The sequence below is a fragment of the Sinocyclocheilus anshuiensis genome, unplaced genomic scaffold, assembly GCF_001515605.1.
Source record: "Sinocyclocheilus anshuiensis isolate Anshui unplaced genomic scaffold, SAMN03320099.WGS_v1.1 scaffold442, whole genome shotgun sequence".
Lineage (NCBI taxonomy): Eukaryota > Metazoa > Chordata > Actinopteri > Cypriniformes > Cyprinidae > Sinocyclocheilus > Sinocyclocheilus anshuiensis.
This window is the reverse complement of record NW_015542354.1, coordinates 1444931-1469480: the sequence shown is the minus strand read 5'-3', so window position 1 is coordinate 1469480 and position 24550 is coordinate 1444931. Positions and strand designations below refer to the sequence as shown.

The 24550-nt window shown below is 35.8% G+C and overlaps 1 protein-coding gene across 1 annotated transcript in view; it reads left to right on the top strand.

Moving 5' to 3' along the window:
• LOC107691609 (pseudouridine-5'-phosphatase-like) overlaps positions 1–15165 on the top strand; it is a 41352-nt gene extending 26187 nt beyond the window's left edge. The window contains exon 4 of the mRNA XM_016490292.1: positions 13968–15165. Coding sequence (XP_016345778.1) covers positions 13968–14144 — 177 coding nt within the window. The 3' untranslated portion in view covers positions 14145–15165. The remainder of the gene's footprint in view (positions 1–13967) is intronic.
• The last annotated feature ends 9385 nt before the right edge of the window (positions 15166–24550 follow it).

Genomic DNA, 24550 nt, shown 5'->3' with positions numbered 1-24550 from the left:
TGCCATGTATTTTCACACTAGATGAGATGTCCTTGGGGCGAAGGGAAAAAGGTTCGAGAAGAAATGCCAGAGTGGCACCTCTTTGTTAAGGCAATTGCTGGTGCTAATGTAGCTGTCGTTTCAGGAGGTCAGCGGTTCAGAAGTTGCTCTTGAATTATCTTTCAACCTTTAAAACCTGTGAAAAGACATTGAAATTCAAAGAACTAGCATCATTACTTTGTGCTATTATCTCACATGGAAGCTTGCAAAGGTGAAAACCCTCTGAAACATTCTGCTGATCTAAAACATTAGATCTGTGATCAAAGCTCAAGGACGTAGCAGGTAACGAAAGTTACCAGAACCAAACCAATGTGATTCTTGTCATTTCAGAACACATCTGAGAGTCTGGATATCAATGAGAAAAATATTCCAAGCATGGATGTCTGTCTGTGATCGCAGACTGTTCATCACCCTGCACCAGAATACTCTCAATAATATATGTGGGTTCCTGCTCTTCAAAGGGAACCTCAGATCAAAAATTAATCCTCCTCCATTGTGCATGCATTGGCCTTGGACATGGTCAATATTTGGTTTCCCGTTGAAAAAAAAAACACTCGTTTTGCTTTGGTGTTTAGATCTTTTAGATTTTTTTTCTTTCTCAGGATCGAACTTGACAAGTCTCAAGCACATAGAAACACATGCATTTCCTATAGCAAAGAGATCAGGCCCAACTATCACCAAGCCATAAGGGCCATTAATCAGCTCAACCTTTTCAAGTTCATTCTAGCTAAGAGCAGAGTAGCATTAGAGGAGGAATTTAAAGGCGACTTTCTGATCTCCATCCATTGCATGCATGTGGTGATGTGAGGAAGGCCAGCATGACATGAATACTGAGTAGTCTTTCCAGAGGCATGGAAGCCCTCTCATGCATGTGAGTAATGTATGTATGCCCAGTCATCTGTCTCCATTGTGACCGGAGGCAAGGAAGTGGACCACCTCTTTCTGGAAGAGTCAGGCTTTTTGCATCCCTCAGTGCTGAGCAGTGCAGTGAAGGGAGTGGAGCTTTGTAAAAGGTGGGTTCAGTCCCATGGCTTAGATTAATGAAACATAGAGGAACTGAAGTTCATGTTCTTGTGTGAACACGAGGGAAGTCACATTTTTGCCATCATCTATCATAATGACAGAGAAAGAGTGGAGTGATCCAGCATATTTGAGATGGAGCAGGACAAAAGATGAGAGAATGTGGTTTTTAGGAAGAACACAATCCAATGTTCGCCGATTCTTTTTGAACTGGATTCAAACTTAGTGAATTTGTCAGTGGTGTGAGGTACTAGAGAACTAGGGATCCGTAAAGTTTTAAAAACTGATTAATTGGTGGGTTGTCTCAGTGACTTTTCAATCAGTCTTAATGAAGCACTGTATAATTGGCCTGGATTTGGTGTCGTCTAACCCTAGTTGAGCACATTTCTTTGGGAACATGTACATAAGTCACATTCTTGCATAAAATGGTTTGCAGTGGAAGTGGAACACTCAAAATGGGATACTCAAAAAACAATACAAGATGCGACTCAGTGGGCAAAGATGTCCATGTCTGCATGTGTATGGCTGTAGTGGCAGGGCTTTCAAAGGGTTGAATTTCAAAGCACAACTTTTCCAAGAGAAAACGGGTACAGTTGATAACCAGACAGACTGTTTCATACACCAGAGCTAAAATGTTACACATGTGAGACTTGTTCTCAAAAAATAAAGAAAGTGAGAGTTGTAAAGCCCACTATAAACTATGTTTTTTTTTTTATCTCAATGATGTGATTTCAAAGATATTGACAAGGCAGTTTACAGTCTTTCATGCCAGACTGTACAATAAATTGTAGCCAAGACATCTAGACATTTCCATCACACTGGATGTGAAGCACTGTGACAAAAAAAAAAAAAACACACAAGTGCAAATGGGAAGAATGTGCAATCTATATTATGATATTTCTGTATATCCATTAACTTTATTCAAGCACCTTAAAGACAAATGTATTATTAAAAAATGCACAGTACACAATTTTCCAGCCTAAGGTGAAATCACTATGCACAATAACAACCATTTGGGACAAATATGATGTAATTTCTTGCATACCTATGTGTGTGGAGCTCTATGAACAGCCATAGAAAACTTTGTGTGCAAAATTCATCAACCCTATTTATTCTTTAGTGCACATGAGCAGTAAGAGCTGTCACGCTGTAGAAGTGTGACCTAAATTCTTTGACGCTACCAGCAATTTATCGGAGGCTAAAATTCACCACACAAAAAAAAAATAATAATTTTGCACTATGACAATAGAAATCATTTACGACCCCAAATATTTGTCTCAGATGGCAAACTGGGACCAAAATCATACAGTGTGGTAAAGATAGTTTAAAATTGTAAAATTATGATGAGTAAACTTCTTTTTTTCGAAAGCTAACACTAGGTAAACATAATGCCAATTAATTTGCTTCCATTAAAATGATCAAAACTACTCTATAATGTATTAGTTATTTGTATTTAGTTTCTTATGTCTGTGTTCAAGACTGATACTGGAATCTTCCTTAACCAAGCAGTGCTTCACAATCCCTCTTAGCACTTTATCAACCCACAGCTTTGTGCAGAGTGGAGACCGTGCCGAGTTCAAGACCTCATGAAGAGTGTGAGTGGGCTGAAGAAGAGGAGTGTGTGTGAGTTTATTGAGGAGCTTTGCCATATCGATCACCCGCCCAAGTCCCTCTGAAGAACATGCCAACTGGGTGTTGAGAAATGCAATTTAAGATTAGACCAAATATATCATCCAAAGACGGGCCCCAATTGTTCACTGAATCCTTTGAAATATGCAGAGATATGTCCATGGAGAAATTAAGTAAGCACTTTTTGAATAGACTTTGTCATCAAGCACAGAACTTGTAAAAGTCTATTTAAACTGTCGTCTATAAAAACAAAAATGCTGACCGAAATGCCTTTCCGACCTCTGAGGGTTCCGTTTTAAATGATTTTTCATATTTGGTAGAACAGGCTATTTGATGCTGAGGCAAAGGCAGTGATGGGTGAAGATTGGATTTATCCAATGATGTTTAAGTTTTACAGTGAAACAGTAGGCATGGTGTTTTGGTCATCTTGACCAAATAAAGTGCTCTGTGTCAAGCGTGGGTGTCATCAGTCTGCTTTCTCTCCATTACACGTCATCTCGGTTCGGGCCAGCCACAGGCCCACTGATCATTTAGAAGATGCTGTCAGCAATTTGTCAAAGTCTCTACCGAACTTTAACAATCTTTTTTTACAGGCACATATATTCACTCATACCTATAGTCACGTGGCATGTGTACAGTCACTTATGTGATTCACATGTTAATCCACTTGATGATGAGGACACGCTTCCCTCTCCTGTTGTTGTAATCTCTGCCTTGTCATGTCTGAGTTTTGGCTCCATATCAGAGTAGATGGACTCGGGCTAATGACCACAGCCTTATAAAACTGGCACCAAGCCATTAAATCATGGTTACTTGTCATGTGCATTGTTTAGCATGACACTTTTGCATGCTACAGTATAGCCATTTTTCATGTGGCAAAATTATTATTTGTTTCCTTGATTGAAAAACTGAATATGCTGAACTCTCTGCAAGTGCAGAGAACTGATACACATTTCCTAATTCTTAGATTCTGAATCACATCCTCTTTTTTTTGCTTTCATCCATATATCCATTAAAATATTGATCCAGTCAGCCATTAAATTGTTCTATCCATTCATCCATCCATTAAAATATTCCATTCATCCATCAATCCATTAAAATATTTAATCCAATCACCCATTAAAATATTCTATTCATTCATTCATTAGATTATTTTATCCATCCATCCATCCATCCATCCATCCAAAATATTCCATCCATTTATCCATCCATTAAAATATTTCATCCATTTATCCATCCATTAAAATATTCCATCCATTTATAATAATGCTGAGTTTTGTGAATGAGGCACAATGCATAATGAGCTTTATTTGCGTAGAAAATAGGCATGTTTGTGCTAAAAAAGAATGAAAGTGGCTTTAAATACTTAGTGCTTTTTACAGGTAAAACTAGTGTGGGTGGTTAAATTGTAAGCCCATTTTCGCCACAAGTCATAATAATGAGAAGGTTTCTCATAATTATGATTTAGTTTCTCAATATAATTAAATATTTTCTCGAAATAATGACTTATTTTCTCGAAATAATGATAAACTTTCTCGAAATATTGAGAAACTTTCTCAAAATAATGACTTATTTTCTCATAATAATGACTTATTTTCTCGAAATAATGAGAAACTTTCTTGAAATAATGACTAATTTTCTCGAAATAATTATGAACTTTCTCAAAATAATGACTTAATCCACGCATGCGCAACGCAAGAGTGACAGCACGCTAGCGACATCTGTTGGTCAAAGCCATGCAGGAACACTAGGGGTGGGAATCACCAGAAACCTCACGATACGATATTATCACGATACTTGTGTCACGATACAATATTATTGCGATTTTAAATATATTGTGATATTCTGCGATATATTGCAATTTATTACCTTTTTCCAACTTCAAATTATGTCCCCAAAGGAAAACTTTGACAACATCTTTTTTAACTAAAAAGAAACATTTCTCAGTTTGTTTATCTCACTTCAGTTTTATTGTTGCAGTGCAAAATGGGATTGTCAAGCAGACAAACTGACCAACACTTTCATGAAAACCTGTCATAAATGTTGTATGCACCTGGCAAACTCTACAGCAATTGGGGCATTTGAGAGTAAATTACTGTTAAAATTAAATAAAACATATAATCTTGCATCTAGGGATGCACCGAAATGAAAATTCTGGGCCGAAACGGAAACTGAAAATTCTGGATGCACTTGGCCGAAAACCGAAACTGAAAATGCTTTGTAATGATTATTTATTATTTTATGAAATAATATAAAGTAATTTTGTTAGACTTTTTAAATTTAACTCAATTTTAATGATACTGAATAAAAAAAAACACAAGCCAATAAAATAACCACACTTTTACTGAAAGTAACACAATAAAAATGGACAGAATTGGTAACACTTTACAATAAGGTTAACATTAGTTAACTACTTTAGATAATGAACAATGGTTCTTCAGCATTTATTAATCTTAGTTCATGTTAATTTCAACAACTGCAAACCGGAACAAGTATACTGCATAGAAATTTCCTGTCAGCACGTTATTTGAGCGGACTTTGCTTTTCCGGTGAGCATGAGCGGTACACGAGCGGAACACACATTCATAGATCGGAATACTGAGCGGAGCGTCAAACCGCGCAGTGACGAGGAGAGTGAAACATAAATTATTATTATATGTAGCCTATATTTTCGGTGCATCCCTACTTACATCCCCTCCTTGTGTACAAATCCGAAGTAAGTCCATACATCCGATTTAAATGCGGACGGGTCTTTCCTGATAACTTTCCGCGATGCCAACCTCTTTATTTTACTAACTTACTGCATGCTGAAGGTGACCCAGCTGACCTCACCAGAAAAAAACTCAACACCACCATCTAGTGTATTGTAAAGAAATGTATTTTATTATTCTACCAAATAGTATAATAAAAGATCGACACTTGGCGTCCGTGTATCAATACAGTATTGCCGCGGAAAATATCGCGATACTATGCTATATCGATTTTTTCACCCCACCCCTAAGGAACACCGCAAACATTGCTTTGTTCTGTAATCTAAAGTGTATAATCTGTCATTAACGATTTCAGATAAATGATCTGCATGTAGTCTTGTTAATTTGCAGCACTTACCAAGTTACTCTGCCAGATAGTTCATGGCTTCAAACAGATATAGAGGAATATATTCCAACAAAAATCACACACATTTTATGAAGAAATGAAAGCCATTACACATATAAACTTAATGAATAGATGTTAATTTCGATGATTTGTTAGTTTTATTAGCTGTCACTTTCATGCATCGCATAGGCCCACAATGTTTATACAGTAGTAGCCCAATCTCATCCCACTTGCACAAAGCGTAGTTGTTCGTTACCACGGCAACCACTTGGTCTTCGATCAGGACTTCTTGCAGGACAAACGCTTAACGTGAAAATGCTTAACGTAGCTTGAAGTACAAAGACAGATTTAACCAAATTCAGTACACAGTTTAATTATCATGCATACTGCAGGCATTCAGGTGGACCCAAAATATGAATGCAACGCAAAACAGCAACGCTTATGCATTTTCTATAACGGTTAGGAAAACGCTTAACGTGCAATGTTTGCGGTGTTCCTGCATGGCTTTGACGAACAGATGTCGCTGTAGCGTGCCATCACGTTGCGTTGCGCATGCGTGGATTAAGTCATTATTTCGAGAAAGTTTCTCATTATTATGAGAAAATAAGTCATTTCGATAAAGTTTATCGTTATTACGAGATGTTAAGTCATTATGATACATTTTCTCATTATTTTGAGAAAGTTTCTCATTATTATGAGAAAATAAGTCATTATTTCTAGAAAGTTGATAATTATTTCAAGAAAGTTTCTCGTTATTACAAGATGTTAAGTCATTATTTTGAGAATGTTTCTCATTATTACGAGAATGTTTCTCATTATTACGAAATGTTAAGTCATTATTTCAAGAAAGTTTCTCGTTATTACGAGATGTTAAGTCATTATTACGAGAAAGTTTCTCATTATTTCGAGAAAGTTTCTCGTTATTACAAGATGTTAAGTAATTTTTACGAGAAAGTTTCTCATTATGTATGAGATTTTTTTCCCCTGCATATTATAATATATTAACTCATATGAGAAAGTTTCTCATTATTATGAGATACTAAGGCATAATTACAAAAAGGTTCTCATTATTATGACATAGTAAGTCATTATTATGAGAAAGTTTCTTAATATAATGAGAAACTATGTCATAATTATGAGAAAGTATTATTATGACTTACATAATTATATATATTTTTTTTCTCAAAGTGGCCGGAACGGGCTTCCATATTAAAAAGACAGTTTTTTTAAATACTGTACACAAAAGTCTTTAGTTGTGTATAGTTATGTTTGTTGTTGTTGTTGCTGCATAAATTCTCAAAGGGAACAAGAAGAGGTCCCCCTGTCAATTATTAACAAACTTGTGGGGACTTGTACTAACATATTCCTTCAGGGCTGCATCATGCAGTGCACATAGGACGTGTTTTTATAGGCACACATCCATCTGTGAGATCTCACAAGAATAAGTAACTTAATAAGACTTTTTTATAGTCTGTCAGTTTTATTTAAGTCCACTGCGTGTGTGTGTTAGCTTGTGCGCATGTGAAACGCATCAGTGATATGTCTTCTCTATATAACACGTGATGTTAGTCACTCTGATGTTGCCTAGCTGAGATGGTCATCTGGCCCCTGACATTTCCCAGAGCGCTGGACCGTAGATGGACTCCACTGTGTCAGGTCATCTTTGCATCATCCTAGAATTAATGTCTAGCCATTAAGTGTGGCACGTTTGCCTGTGCGTGCTAGAGATTTTTGGGTATCCTGTGGAAGTGCTAAATATTCTGCCTTATGTCACCCTCACCATTTGTTTATATCCCACCATTTTTTTTGTATTTATTTGAAATTAAACAGGTAAACATATACCTGCTAGATGCTTGCTACATAAATCATTTTTAATTTTTGTTATTTGCTATCTGTAGAAGGTAACTATTATTAGCAATAGATTTGTTGTGAAAGGACCCCTCACCATTTTTTACCCATCAACGCCCATTACTGTAATAACTCTTGTGAGTGAGTACAACGTCAACTCACATTAAACACAATGAGATATGAGTTGGCTGGCATGTGCTGAGAGAGATTCAACAGCATAGTCCAACAGGTGTTTTCAATTTATTGCCTTTGACATTTTAGTAAATTTCCCTTTTTCTTCTGTTGTAGAACAACAGACAGCAGTGCATCCTTTTTTTAAGTATGCAAGGGGATTTGGGTTCAAATCCTTATTTGTTTTTTGTGTTTATTTTGCTGTTCTTAAGCTCGCAATAAAAAAAAAATACATAAATGTGAAAACTGTTGAATAAATATTTTTTTTATGACACAGTACATCATACTTGCTGAATGAAATACAATACTAATTACTTACTAATTACTTACTAATTTTGAGGTGCTGATTCCAAAATAGTACGTTTTGCTCAACCTTGTCACACTTAATCACAACATATCATATGCATTTCATGGAATTTTTGCTTTCAACAACCATTTGTTAGGTGAAGAAGTCTTGTATTATCATTTTATCAGTAGAATAGCTGCCACAAAAACATGGTTTCTGTCTTTCTCTAAGCCAGATTACAACTGTTAGTTCAACTCTCAGCCCATTTTCACATGACATTTTATGCCTAATCCCGAGTATATAATTGAAAAAAATGTCATTCTTATTGTGTGGGGAGAAAAAAAACCGGTGATGGAAAGTTTAAATTAGTTATTTATTTTGTATTTATTTATTTATTTGTTTATTTATTTTTTATTTTTTTCCAAAATGCAGGGCCGATTAATAATTTGTTAACTGGCTGTTGGGGGAGAGAGTGATCCACACCAGGATTCAGACCCTTTGTTCAGTTCAGTATTACTCGCCAATCTGTTTGACTGAATCACTAAAAAGAACAGCACCAGACATACATTCATAATTGGACAGTACATTGCACTGTTTGTTTTTGAGTGTAGTCAGTGACGACGTTGAAGATGACTAGTTATTGACAATGTATATTACATACAGTGTTGGGTAAATTACTCTAAAAAAGTAATTAATTACTAGTTACTAATTTCGTCTACAACAGTGTAATTAGATTACTGTACAAATTACTCTCTCCAAAAAGTATTTAATTACTTATCACTAATTACTTTCTAAATCATATATCAACCTTGACATGTTAATGAATGATACAAGGATAGGCATGTAACGTTCTTTTAATTCTTTCAAATAAATAATACATAACTACATAAATCATTCTGGTCACACTTTAGATTAGGGTCAAATTCTCACTATTAACTAACTATTAACTATGAACTAACTATACCTTTGCCCCAATATACTCCTAATTACTGCTTATTAATATTTAGTAAAGTAGTTGTTGACAATTCTGTTTAAGAATTAAGATAGGAATTGGGTAGGATTAAGGATTTAGAATAAGGTCTTAATATGTGCTTTTTAAGTAATAATAAACAGCCAATATCCCAGTAATATTCATGCTAATAACTAACTAGTTAATCGTGAGAATTGGACCCTAAAGTGTTACCAATATTCGTATTAACTCACCAAAGTATTTAAAGTGAGAAGATTACATAAAAAGCATGCATTTTAAGGTTAGACTTTAAACTTGGATGTTAAATCCAGAAGTAACTGTAATTAAATTACAGAAAAAATCAGAGTAATCCCTTACTTTACTTATTCAAGGGAAAAGTAATTAAATTACAGTAACTAATTACTTAGTAACTAGTTATACCCAACACTGATTACATATATATGAATAGCTAAATGTTTTTGCTGTGCAGCTCCACTACTGAATTGCTCTGCAGGAAATGCTAGTAGACAGATTTGTGGAGGTGCATGACGGATGATTTGTGATGGAAAGGCTTTGTCATGGATGGTTGCACTTGTTCTGTTCTCTCTTTAGTCAAACATTCTCTCTCTCATTAACTTTTTTTAAGGTATTCTTTTTCTGTTTATGTAATATGAAGGCCTAAAATCAGGATTTCAAATAAACTGGTAACAAAGTCTACCTTTTAGCATTCCCCCATGTTTTGAGGTGAGAAGCAAATCCGACTGTAAAATGCTGACTCACTGTCTTAATTAGAGGTGTTTGAGACAGTCGTCTCACCCTCTCATCCCCAGCTGTCTGCTCAAGTGACGTGTGAATCTTAAGCCTTCTCATACACTAGCTATGACTAATTACTGAATCATTCTTGTGTTAGATGTCCTGGACCGTTTCTAATCCAACAAGATGCTCCACTTCAAATTGCTGACAGAGAAAAAGCCAGCATTTGTGCTACGCTTAGCTTTTGTCGTCAAGCTTTTTTATTTCCTTTATGTTCACAGAAATGCGTGCCTTAGTAATTATGGGTCATTTGCTGGGCTCTTTGCGTAATTAGAAGTTTTAATTATGCCCCCGGTACAAGGGAATTAGCTAAGCTTTACTCTCCAAAGTGAGCTCCATGCTTCCGCTGCTCTTTGTTGAGGCACTTCCACTCGTCGTACAACTGGCTTAGTGACATCAGTCAATTACAGCCATTCATGGAAACTCAATTGCCTTTTTTATTTGTTCCTGTGATGAGACAAAATGTAGAATCTCTGTTCCTGAGGGTCAATTATATGTACTGGGCGGCTCCTAAGCAAGCGTTCTGACTCTAATGGCTTTTAGTTAGTATGTGAGATATTACATCAATGGATGATGCACTTTTGTGTTTGTAAGAAAATATTGTTTATTTAATAATTGAGCAATTTTGTGCATGTCTCATTTGCTATTATTGAATTCATTAAATTATATATCAGCATTGACCACTTTGGTTTCTAGATATCAGCATGTGATGCTGACAAACCCATTTTGGTCACCCACTAATTATAACAATGAAACGATTGAAATGCATATTTTAAGAAAAAGCTGTATGTTTTATGATAAAAAAAATGAAAACTTGCTCACTGTTGTAAAGCTTGAGACATGACCTTAATGTTTTATTTAGTTGCTTTAAATATGTCACCATTGGTCTCAAGATTTTGAAAATATATATTCAGGCAACATTATAATGTTCACTAACAAAATTAAATCTCCTGCTCCTGCTCGAGAATTGGAAAAGCTTTGTTGTATGTGAGACATTCCTGTTACAAGCTGTGTCATATGGTGGTCACAAATTGTCCATGTCAAACAGTGGTAAATGGTGGCTACGAGTCTCTAGGCCTGGGCGATAAAACGGTATCGGTATTTATTGACGATAGCGATAGAAAAAATGTTCGCTATAGTGCACGATATAGGCGCGTGCTATGAGTGACAAGCAGACAGCACACACGAACGCATGCTGAGTGCTGTGCCTGCCTGTGATGAGGAGATTGTGAATAAAAAATGAATATTAGTCGAATTTAAAATAAAATTTGCATTTTAATGCAAAAACGGTGCAATCGAATGTTAGGTGTGCGTCGCTGAGGGAGCCTCATCAGAGGCGCACGAGATGTGGTAATGATGATGTAAGTGTCTTTGTCGTACTTTATTGTTTTTATTAGTCTGTCCAATTGAACCCACAAGATGCGCCGCTGCTGCATTATTCATACAAAATATTAGAGAATTATAGAAGTTCAATGCGGAGAAGTTATTGGTTAGGTTAAAACCGAAACCAAGCCATTCACAAAGAACGCATATTAGGCGCATTTTTACTATGACTGTTGCACTCGCGTCTCACGCGAGATATGTATAGAAAGCCATGTAAAGTTAAAAGAGTTTAAACTTTTAGAAAACACGTTGCGAATTTGTGAAATGGAATTTATTCTGTTTTGTTCATAATTGTTTATGCAATTTACAAAATTATATTTGATTTATATATGTTAATTTAGACGTTGTGCATGTTTTTTATAGACTGTTATTTTAATTGCATTATATAAACAATTTAATGCGCTGCATTATTTTGCTCATTGCGCCCTCCTGTGGCTATTTAATCTGTATATAAAACATAAGAAATGAAATATTTGTTTACATTTTATTTTGTGTTTGACTGTTAAAAAAAATGTTGTCTGTCTTAAATTGGGTACATTAAAAATACAGTGGTTGAATTAAAAAAAAAATTCTATTGCTCTTTGTTTTAAAAAAGGTTATAAAACTGTCAATAATGATCGATACCGAACGATATGAAACATTATATTGTTGATAAATGTTTTAGCTATATCGCCCAGTCCAAGCTACGACAGACTGGAAGGATGATGGTTTGTGTGGTGCACAGTTTTGACATTGTGGGCCGATATTTGGAAACTCTTTGCCCACGATATGGTTCACTGAACTTTTTTTGTGATTTTGTTGTGGTTTTGTTGAACTTGGATGCTATGAATGAATGACTGAAAGGACCAAAGGGAGAGAGCTAGATCAAGAGACAGATTACCTGACATTTAAACTTCTAAAATGCATTTGACAGCAGCTGTCAAACTCTTTAACACATCATTGAAGTCGTTTTATTCAAACCTTAACCCTGATGCCTCCTTTGCCCTGTATAAAACTGCCTGTAGAAGAACAAGAGAATCATTTTCAGTTGACATGCATGTCAAAATATGGCTCTGTAACAGGCCTTCTTTTTGTACTACTGCATTTGAAATATCGGGTCTTTCCATCTCCTGGTTTTGGATCTTCTCTCTACATATACATGTTTCTACACTAATACTAGTGTTGTCAAAAGTACCGGTACTTTGGTAATGTCGAGTACCATTACCCGCCCATAGGCTGCTGCTTTCAGATGCTCTCATAGTTATGTGAGTGCTCTGTGAAGAGCATCAAAGCTTTCTATCACCCTTATGAAAATTAACCATGGTTTTATTGTAGTAAAAGTGTAGTAACCATGACTTTTTGGTGTATTGATTACTATTTGTATAACCACGGGTTTACTACAAATACAATGGTTAAACTATGGTTAGTGTAGCAAAAACAAGGTTATTTTGTGGTAACCATGGTTAATTTTTATAAGGGATAGATTGTAAAAAAAAATGATGGACAACACATATCCACTTCCTTCCACTGTAGAAAAGTAAAGCTAAAATGTCCCAAGTGTAGGCGCTATCGTCTTGCTCTGTCATTTGGAGCCTGATTCTGCACAGTAATGATCATAAGCTGGAGCGGCGGTATCAAAGTCCCACCTAAATTTCCACAGACCCAGTCGCAAGCATGCAATCATGACACTCCATTTTTATAGCATGAAGTAACTAACTTAAAGCAAACTTGTTAGAAAAATGAACACTTAATGTTTTTTTCTTTTTTTGTGGATAATTTTCCTGTTGGAAGATGCAACCTTGGCCCATAATCAAATTTCCAGTATGGACAATCAGTTTTTTTTTTTTTTTTTTTTGGTATTTGATAGAATCCATAATGCCATCTATCTGAACAAGATGTCCAGGATATTTGGCAGAAAAAATATGCCCACAAAGATCCAGCAGTATATTTCATTGTACACATGGGGTACTTTTTTATCCCTGTCTTCACCAAATCTTCAGTGTTTGCTGTTAAAAAGCTCATGTTTTAGTTTCAACTGACCATAGAAGCCAGTCCCGTTTGAAGTTCCAGTAGTGTCTGGCAAATTAATATGCTGGAGTTTTTGGATGAGAGTGTTTTCTTTTCTAGATTTTTCTTGAAACCCTCCCAAACAACATATGATAATGTAGGTGCTGTTTGATCTTTTGTTTTTTCAGACTTTCTGACACCAAGACTCTTTTCTGCAGTTCTCTAGCTGTGATCCTTGGAGAGCCTTTGGCCACTCAAACTCTCCTCCTCACCTTGCTTTAAGACAAAAATAGACCCACATCCTTTTCCAGGCAGATTTGTAACATTTTCTGTTGATTGGAAATTCGTATTTATTGCATTGATTGTGTAAATGGGAATTTTCAATGCTTTAGCTCTTTACTTACAGCCACTTTTAGAAATTTGTGAAGTTCAACAATCTTTTGTTGCACATCAGAAATATATTCTTTGATTTTACTCATTGTGATGATTAAGGGAATTAGGTGGCCATTGTGTACTAGAGAAAAATATTTATTTCATAATGTGTTTTCCCCCCACTTTTTTTTTAAAATAGTTATAGCAGAATAAAATAGTTGCAATAGATTTTGTTGTGGTACCACAACTGGTACTGAGAACCATGGAATTTTACTGGTATTGGTACAACTGGTACAACACTATTCAGTATATTGAGTTGTGCATGAATGCATTTATGTTTTAACTGATTAGTCTGGTCTGATTCTGTCTTCACAGTGCCTGGTTTTTGAAGATGCACCAAATGGGGTAAAGGCGGGTCTGGCAGCTGGAATGCAGGTGGTGATGATCCCAGATGATAACCTGGACCGCAGCCTCACCCAGGAGGCCACCTTGCTGCTTAGAAGCATGGAAGAGTTCAGACCAGAACTTTTCAGTCTCCCAGCCTACCCATAAGGACAGTAATCACCACAATGATTTAAATTCCACTACGCTATATCTTGTCAATTTTTGAAAAATGGAATCAGGCTGCAGTGTAGCTCCTGCAATCAAAAACAGGAGAAACTAATCTCAACCATTATTTCTGTCAGCCATGGATTTGCTGTTCAGGGACACAACAGATTGCTGATTGTTTCGATTTTTTTGCTTTTTTTTTTTAGCCAATCACAACTCTGAAACTCTTTCCTTTGACCACCCGAATAACACGAGACAAATTTGATTAAGCAATTAGCCTCAGTCAAACCATTAGGCCATATTGACATTTTGCATTTCAACCAATTACAGGGTGTCATTTTCTTTCTTTCATTTTTTTCCCTTCCAAATGCAGATGTCTTGAATGTTTGTGTCTCTGTGTATAAATCTTTAATTCAAACTCACAACTTTCCGGTCATGGTTTAAATTTACAGTAAGTGGCGGTTTAACAATCCGGCTCGACCAGCCGCGTTTTCTATTAGCGTTACCTTTCCTCTTTGCAGAGGTCTATTAAAATACCAGAGATTTTTGAGTTTGAACCATGTGGCGTAATCCAATAAAGGGGATCTGAGAGCACAGTCGTCTTTCATCTTCTTCCAGTGTCCGCCCTCACAGAGCTGGAGTTAGCATGTTCACTCACTTCAGCGCTGTCCAACATCTCAGAGAGATCAAGCCTGTCTTCTTTCAGCCTTCCCCTCTGGTAGGAAGAAAAGGGTTTTTGCCAGCATCCTCTTCCTCCTCCGCATATGCCACGTCCTTTCATCCTTAAAGATGTGGTAATCTGGAAAGCTTTTCCTTCTTTAGGACTTTCCACTCCAAGAAGGCCTTTTACATGTCATTTCACACCTGAAGGATCTAAGGCTTAGGGTGTGAGCGTCTGGAGCGTGTATGCATATACCAGTGTTAGAAATTCACTTTTTTTATTAAGGAGCAATATTAACCCTGGTGGAATTGATTTTTAAGGGGCATTTTTACAAATGCATATTCTTTCATGTAAAACACTAAGTAACACCCATTTGTCAAATAATTCACAGTTGAGTTAGTTACTTGAAATAAACAATCTAAACGATAACAATTTGCCTTGCTAAAACTGATTTTCAGGGGCATTTTTGTACATTATGATTACATTTTTTTCATATGTATAAAAACACAACCTGTCATCAATTTGTGTCAAATACTGCAGTTGAATCAGTTAATTAAAATAAATTGGCAATCTGAACAATAAATACATAAGTACTAGAATGCATTTTAAACAATGCCGAAACCCATTATAGCCTAGAACAGTATATCGCAAAATAAATCAAATGTTAGAATGAATAAATGAATAAATTGTGGGTTTTTTGTCACTATCGGTGATGTGTTTGTCCCAATCCCCAGGTAAATTTCTAACCCTGGTGCACACACACTTTTTCATATAGTGCATTCACTTTAATGCATTGCCAGGGCAATATTTGTACTGTGTGGCAATAATAATTGGATGAGACCTATGAAACAACATGAATTTGAAGCAGTGTCAATTGTGAATAGTGCCAATTGTGAGTTTACTATGTGTGTACTACACTCTCCATTCTATTGAAGCATACTTGAAAGAAGCACAATTTGCATGTTCTTTATTTTTTCTCTTTTGGAAACGTATGGCTCAACAAATTCAATAATTTGTTTATCTTATTGACCTCTTTCATGTGATTTTAATAGCATATGGCTCATGCACATTGGAGTTTGACATTCAACTAGAAATTCGAGCCAAAAGAAGACTTATGTACATATATGTAGCAGCAATTTCTTGAATAGTTATTGTAATAATTATTTGTATGAGATACTTAAAAAAGTATTAACATTTACTTGATTATTCTGTAAATATTATTCATCCATAAATAATCTCGTGATTTTTCTGAAACATTGATTATTGTATTATTGTTATATTAACAAGATTTGTAATGCATTTGTTCCTCTGTACATATATGTAGCAGCAATTTCTTGAATAGTTATTGTAATAATTATTTGTATGAGATACTTAAAAAAGTATTAACATTTACTTGATTATTCTGTAAATATTATTCATCCATAAATAATCTCGTGATTTTTCTGAAACATTGATTATTGTATTATTGTTATATTAACAAGATTTGTAATGCATTTTTTCCTCTGGGCCAAAAAAAAAAAAAAAAATCATTTTCAGAGTGTTATCAGAAGGCCGAAGGTAAAATTGGTCTTAAATTCTCATTTAATTTGCATTAACATGTCCTAAAAAGTCATATATTAAACATGCATAATATACCCTGCATTCATCTGTGATTAATAAGAAGCACTGCACATGCATAAACACTGCAGATTCTGAAAAAAAAAAAAAAACTTGAGCAAGGTCCAGTTTTTCATAACCTGCATGTGCAGTGTTTCTGTATGCAGACTTGACCTTGCAGTGTTATATTATTTAGCATATGCTTTTATTCAAAGCGGCTTTTATTCACAAGCATGACACATGTCATAATTTTATGCAAGTGTCTTGTTCTTTTTCTTTTGCATTTACCTCCAAATAAATTGTTTATGTGAATACAACCTGATGTCAGTGCTGAACCAATACAAATCAGGAATGAAAACACAGCTGGGACTGAAAGAGCACCCATGAGTTAAATCCCCAACTGACACATATGCACAAATGCATAACCCTTGTTAGGGCTGCTTCCAGTGTCATTTTGCATAATGTAAGAACACATTTTAAGATATAGGCTAGTATTTTTTAGCCCCATAAACAAAATTTATTTTATTGGCCTTGCCATTCGCGCAGTAACACCACAAAATATAAAGGAATAGTTCACCCCCCCCAAAAAAGAAAATTTGCACAAAAATTGCACACTTTCAGGCCATCCAAGATGTAGATTTGTAGAAATTTAGCATGACATCAATTGCTTATCAATGGATCCTCTACAGTGAATGGGTGCCATCAGAATGAGAGTCTGAACAGCTGATAAAACCATCAGAATAATCTACAAGTAATCTACACGACTCCAGTCCATCAATTAACATCTTGTGAAGCAAATCTGTGTTTGCATGAAACAAATCCATAAGTAAGGTGTTATAACTGTCACTTCTGTCTATAGGAGTCCTCTAACCATATTATTGCTTTCTCCAGTTTTGACGGCACCCATTCACTGCAGAGGATCCATTGGTGAGCAAGTGGTGTAATGCTAAATTTCTCCAAATCTGCAAACTCATCTACATCTTGGATGGTCTAAGGATGAGTACATTTTCATTTTTGGGTGAACTACTCTTCAATTTGACCTACACAGTACTTTGAGGAGTTCATTTATGTTTGGAATTTGTTTGCCTTAAAAGGAAACCATAAAATACATCATGTGATAACATAAATCCATAGTGTCACTGTGCACTGGTGTAGAAGCTGTTGCGTTTGTCCATGCTCAGCGAGACAGACGGACAGGGGGAGATGCCTTAGGCTGGCCACCGGCCATGTCCTCAGTTTATGTAAAAATGAGCCACCTCTGCCTGACCGGAGCACTGAAAATCCATCCTGGGGACACTTTGATTGGTCGGGAATGTGACTGTCACCTGACCGCCAGGAGGCAGAGTATAATAAGCAGGTCTGTAGGGAGGTCAGCCTGCATTATTTGAGGCCGGTTTAAATAGCCAGGGTAAAAGCGAAATGATAGATAGAGTTAGAGAGAGAGACAGCGAATACATGGTTAGTAAAGATATGGAGAAGGAACGCTTAAAGAGAAGCAGAGTGATAAGCAAAGGGAATGCAGCTTTAGGAGAGAACGCATGAGGGTGACAGTGATATATAGGAAACAGAGTAGGGAGCAGAAACTAGGAGAGATGGCTCTTTTCAGACGTTTTCTTCCTCTATTCACTGCAATACCGGAGGGGCAGAGTGTGTGGACTACATTCACCCACAATGTCAGTCTTTGTCAGGATTTTATCAACACTCAGGGATCCGGCCCTTACATGGACCAATAGAACACACTCTTCCAAGAGACTCTTGGTATAGATGACCTCATTTCAAGCATAAAAGCCTTTTTTATCCTCTTAGAGACTGTCAACCCCTATTGGACAAGTGATTCTACTGTTTAATAATAAAAAAGAACTCATCTGATAAGACTGGCAGTCCTTCATATTTTAAAACCGCCATTCAGACTTGTCATTGCTAGTTTCTACTGTGAAATAAAAGCTATAAAAAAGCATATACAAAAGTCTTGTGTGTCGCATATATTGAAATTAATTTAATTAAAAGTAAAGTTTCACATTTAGCGTTTAGAGGAGTAGTCAGTTGAACAGATTCCATAGTTGTGGAGCATCCAAAAATGATGCATTAATATAATACAAAATATTACATCAATATTAATATTATTTCAGATTAAGATTTCAGATGATGAAATCTTTAACATTTCTTAGTCCTTTTTCGTTGTTTCGTTGTTGTTGTTGTTTTGTTTTGTTTTTCAATGCGGTCACTAAATTGTTAGACTCCACTTGAAATAATCAACCAAATGGAACAATGACACAAGCCTCCCATCTCTCATTACCAGAATTGGATATTAAACATTGCAAGCAAAAACTAGACATCACCAAGATCAGATTGCAACAACTCTTTACTGATCGGATATTTTGTCCCTCAACATTGTGTCTCAAGTGGAAAGCAAAGCATCCCGCAATATTAAAGGGAAAATAAATGCACACAGGCTTCTGCTTTTGAGTGATCTGCCTTTGTTTATGAAGAAAAAGTAAAAATATTGCTCTGCAATTTTGGTGTAAGTGAAAAGCACCCAGAGAAATCAGACAATGAGGTTCAATGTGGTTGCAGCATCCGTTATTCATACGGGCTTGATGAGAGAATGAATTCTATTATAAATTATATTATGACAACAGGTGGTGGAGCAGAAATGATGGGGAAGAGACAAAAGAAAGAAAGGAAAAAAAGATTCATTTAGATATGCAGGAAGATTACGGCAACAATCCAGCTGCCTAAGATTGTACTATATTGATACTAGCAAATTAATTATTTCCCCTGCAAGGAGAAAGCAGGATGTCTAGAAAGGTCAACATCTGCTTTTTATATATTTTAAATTATAAATAACACACACACACACACACACACACACACACACATTGCCATTTGATTTCTTTGTGCTTTAAAAAGTATAGGCCTGGACTTTGACAGATATGAATGAGAAACCATTGCATTTGGTTGGTATTAGCATACATATTCTCTCTCCAACTCTCCCTTTCACACAGTTTTTCCTCTTTCACTGCATGACATATAAACCAAATAACTCCCTTTCTATCACCGGAGAGCCTGTCTAAAAGATGACGCTTTAGCAGGAATGAAATCCAATGAGAAAAATGCTCAGCCAGCAAGAGAGCTGGTGGTGCTCTTAAAAGTTCAGATGATTCTTTCTACTGTACATTTGGGTCTCCAAGCCTTCCTTCCTTCCCGTACATGTGAGCTGGTCAGAACCCTGCATGAATTGCTCCACTGGTTTGTGCTTCATAGTTTTTACTTATTACACCCAGAATTAATAGTGTCTATGTAAGAGCCCACAGCTGTCTCCTGGCAGGCAAAGGGCAACCAACCTCTACAGTACCTGCAGTAGAGTCATATATACACTGAACAAAATTATAAACGCAACACTTTTGTTTTTGCCCCCATTTGTCATGAGCTGAACTCAAAGATCTAAGACTTTTTCTATGTACACAAAAGGCCTATTTCTCTCAAATATTGTTCACAAATCTGTCTAAATCTGTGTTAGTGAGCACTTCTCCTTTGCCGAGATAATCCATCCACCTCACAGGTGTGGCATATCAAGATGTTGATTAGACAGGAGAAGTGCTCACTAACACAGATTTAGACAGATTTGTGAACAATATTTGAGAGAAATAGGCCTTTTGTGTACATAGAAAAAGTCTTAGATCTTTGAGTTCAGCTCATGAAAAATGGGGGCAAAAATAATAGTGTTGCGTTTATAATTTTGTTCAGTGTATATATATATATATATATATATACAGTATATATATATATATATATATATACAGTATATATATATATATATATATATACAGTATATATATATATATATATATATACAGTATATATATATATATATATATATATGTATGTATGTATGTATGTTGTATGTTTGTTCTTGTGATACAAGTCAGAATTTTCAGCAGCCATGTTATAATGTTATAAATGTCTTTACTGTCACTTTTTAAATTTAATGTGTGAATAAAAATATTAATTTCTTTCAAAAACTTGCTGATCCCAAACTTTTGAATGGTAGTATAAATTTATACATATATTATGCCATGAACAGTTTGTCCTTTTTCAGCATACCATTGCATATCAATCTGGAAGTTTATTTGGAAAGTATTCATGGGTGAAGTTTGACTTTTAAATATATATGAATTTTTTTACTTTAAAAATATTTTATTCAACAAAAATGTCTCCAGAAATTGAATCATCTTCTGAAAGATGAAAAGTAAAAAAGAAAAAAAGAAAAGAAAAAAAAAAGTGCACTCAGCTGGAATTTGCCCCATTTAGCTTCACAGTCTCAGTAGGAGAAATCTTGCCCATTCCTCCATGTCCACTCCTCCATCCTTTAACTGTGAAAATTCTCAAGCATACTTTTCTATAAAAGCAAGTTTGCTGTTCATGGGAGCTTTTAGTGTGGTTTGCTAAGTTTTGTAACAGCACTGTATTATAAATGCATTAAACAATGACAACACTTTTCAAAGTTTTAAGTGATGTTATGTGTTTACATGCTGTCTTCCAATTACTATTTCTTTTCCAAACATTATGTGTGTTTATAAATGCATTTGAGTGTGCTCATGTTAATTCTCTAACCATGCTTTTTAATCCTGTCTTCTGCTTTACTTTTTCCCCAGCATTGTTCGTCCTCCCATAGAATTATGCAGATTTGTGAATCCTCCCAATTGGTTCAGTATTTTCCATGTCTCTAGTGACTATTTAAAAACTATATGTTCCTTTCTGTCATCCGCATTTGTTCTCCTCGCCCCACTGCCTGGCTCAGGAGGGGGTTGGGGTGGGTCGATGACTCTGTTGCTGTTGGGTCTTGTTGCCTGTTGAGATATCAATAGATTGTCGACCATGGGAGAGTGTTGTTGAACAGCGCTGGCAAACTGTCTCGGCTTTTAAAACAAAAGTCCTTCTTGCTGACAGCCACATTACAAGTGTGTGTGTGTGTGCACACTACCTGCTGATATCAAATGGATATTTAACTGAGCCTATTCATGCGATACTCTTATTTATACTTTTCAGTTAATAACACTGATAAAGCACATTAGTATCTTGGACCGAAATCAATTTTTTTTTTTTACCGTCATCAAAGCCACAGTACACATTGTGTTTCACAAAGGGAATATCTTGATGGAGGGGATTTGTTTTCCAAGCAGAATGTTTCTTGAAAATCTTTGACTTAAAAACGCCAGGCTTCATGAGTAAATATACACAGTGTGTTTGGTTTTTCCCATGATTGTGTGTATGTGAGCAAGAGTGATGTCAAGGCTAATGAGTGGGGGTGTGTTACGAATATATATCAGCACTCATGCTTGAGAAATGAATTTAAACTAGCCTGTTAATCAATGTCATGAAGAAGAGAGCAGGAAACGGATGTGGTGGAACCGATGATGGACGAACACACAGATACGCACACCTGCACACAGTTAAATTAGTAATTGATGCCTTTCATGGTTCAAACATCATAAATACAGATTTTATTTTCCTATTTTTTCCCCTTTTTTTGTCTGTTTGTTTGTACACTCACAAGTAAACATCATGTATAATTAAAGTTTATGGCAGACATAGCATTTTTAGATTTTTTTTCTGTCAATCACAAATATGCACACAGACTTCAACAAAGCATAATTCTAAAATTATTCAGCATTTCTGGAAACATTCACATCTCTGTTTGCAAATATATCACACATGGCCAAGCAAGCCCAAGGCTACAATTACACCCCATTTGGCAGAGTAAATACTTCGAATCTCCTGGAATAAATGAGTTAAAGGTTAAAATGGACAATTTCCTCTCACTAAGGGAGGATGTAACCAATGTATTATTTTAAATTCCTTACAAAAATATCACTGCAGAAATAGAGTTACAGAGAGAAACCTACAGGCCAGTGTAAAGGAATTGTGCTGAGCCGAGTCGCTGTCTGAGGTGCTGAAACAGCGCTTTGTGAATGATGGTCTTCTGGCTCTGTCCAAATGCTGATCAAACTAATATTACACTCCACCAAATGGCTATTGGACCTTTAGTCTGTGTATTTTAAACGTTTCAATAGTTGTATCTAGGGCTCTCACAATATCAGATTTTCACTGCATGACACTGTGGCCAAAATGTCACATATTGTCACCAAATTTACCTTTAACTTTGCTTATTTTCTCTATTTGTCTGTTTATTTTGTCTGTATGTCTTTTGTCTATATTGGGGTTTTCTAACACCCTTTCTTTTTACAGAATCCCAAAAACTCCCATATTGGCAAGCAAACTTTTCTTGGGTAGGCTGAGTGTCTCGATTTCATCAGTCATTTTCTCTGATTTGATTTTGTGTGGCTTTTGTAGCACTGCCACCTACAATGTTGGATTGTCAACCAGTTACTGACGCTGGCTTATTTATGACATTGCATGTGTTATTTTATTTTATTTTTAATGTATTTATTTATTAAATACCACAATTATTGTCCATACTGGTATATTGCAACATTTCTAGTTGTATAGTTTAGGTGCTGTTAGAAGTTGTTTCTACAAGCAGACCAGAGATTTTACCTTTTCTTTTTCTTTTTCTTTTTCTTTTTTCTTTCTTTTTTTTAGCTTTCTTTAACTGTCAGGGTTTATCTGTTTTGTTTTGATTTTTGGTGGGTTTTGCATGGGTTCAGTTCTGTTTCCTGTATTTTAGATTTATTTATTTTATTATTTTGAGTTGATTGTCATTTGCATTTGGATACAAGTCTAAAATTGGCTCAGTCAAATTTGGGGTACCCCAGGGATCACTTTTGAGTCCATTACTCTTCTGTATGTATATTTTCCCTCTTGGTCATCTCCTTAGATCTCTTGGTCTTAACTATCACTTCTATGCGGATGACATGCTTATCTGTGATTTGTAAGGATGTGGGGGATTGGGGTATTGTTTTTCTCTTACATTGTTTTTGATGTGTTTTTATTGTTACTTCTCTACTTTCTTTTTTCTTTTAAACTTTGTATCCTCTTAAGTGTAAAGCGCTTTGAGAATTAAGTTTTAAAGGCGCTATATAAAAATAAATTTATTATTATTATTATTATTATTAGTTGTTTATTTTGTTGATTTGGTTTGTTCTGTGTATTTACGCTTTGTGTTTATTTCTGTTTATTGTCTGTTGTAGCTACGTTTTACACAGTTGTTCTGTTCATGTGGTGATTTAGAGTGTTCTGGGCTGCGTTTCCCGATAACGGTGTCTCTTAGCGTGCTACGAAGACTCTAAAGATACACCTTAACTAGGGGTATACCTTTCCTAGGTGTGTTCCCCGAACTATACCTTAGGATGTTGCTTAAGGTAAACCTTCTTACGTGCGACGTTAGCAGGTGCTGTCCATGGCGGTGGTGCTGAATAGGTTGATATTGATGGCTCGAAAATCGATTGTTCACTATATACAGGAGCTCTTTCACTGCATTATAGAGCGGGTAAAGTATTGAGAAAGCGATGTTCATTATAAAGAAGCACTTTACTCACTGCATTTATAAAATAGTCCAAATTTCAAACTAAATGTAACCTTGGATATCACACACACACACACACACACACACACACGGATGCAGCCGTCTTTGATTTAGGACAACTATTCGCTGTCTCGCTGCCATAGTTTGACCAAACTCCCCATCACGTTCATTCCCTTTAAATAGACTCCTAATTATTTGCTGCCTAAAGGACGGTGCTTTTTGACAGTATAGTGTCCCCGTCACTATACTGGGGCGTTAGGATACCTTTCCTAGGTGTGTTCCCCGAACTATACCTTAGGATGTTGCTTAAGGTAAACCTTCTTACGTGCGACGTTAGCAGGTGCTGTCCATGGCGGTGGTGCTGAATAGGTTGATATTGATGGCTCGAAAATCGATTGTTCACTATATACAGGAGCTCTTTCACTGCATTATAGAGCGGGTAAAGTATTGAGAAAGCGATGTTCATTATAAAGAAGCACTTTACTCACTGCATTTATAAAATAGTCCAAATTTCAAACTAAATGTAACCTTGGATATCACACACACACACACACACACACACACACATATATATATACAGTATATAGGCTATGTGTGTGTCTGTGTGTGTGTGTGTGTATTTATGTATATGTATAATTTTGCAAGTGTGCGAACCTGCAACCTCAC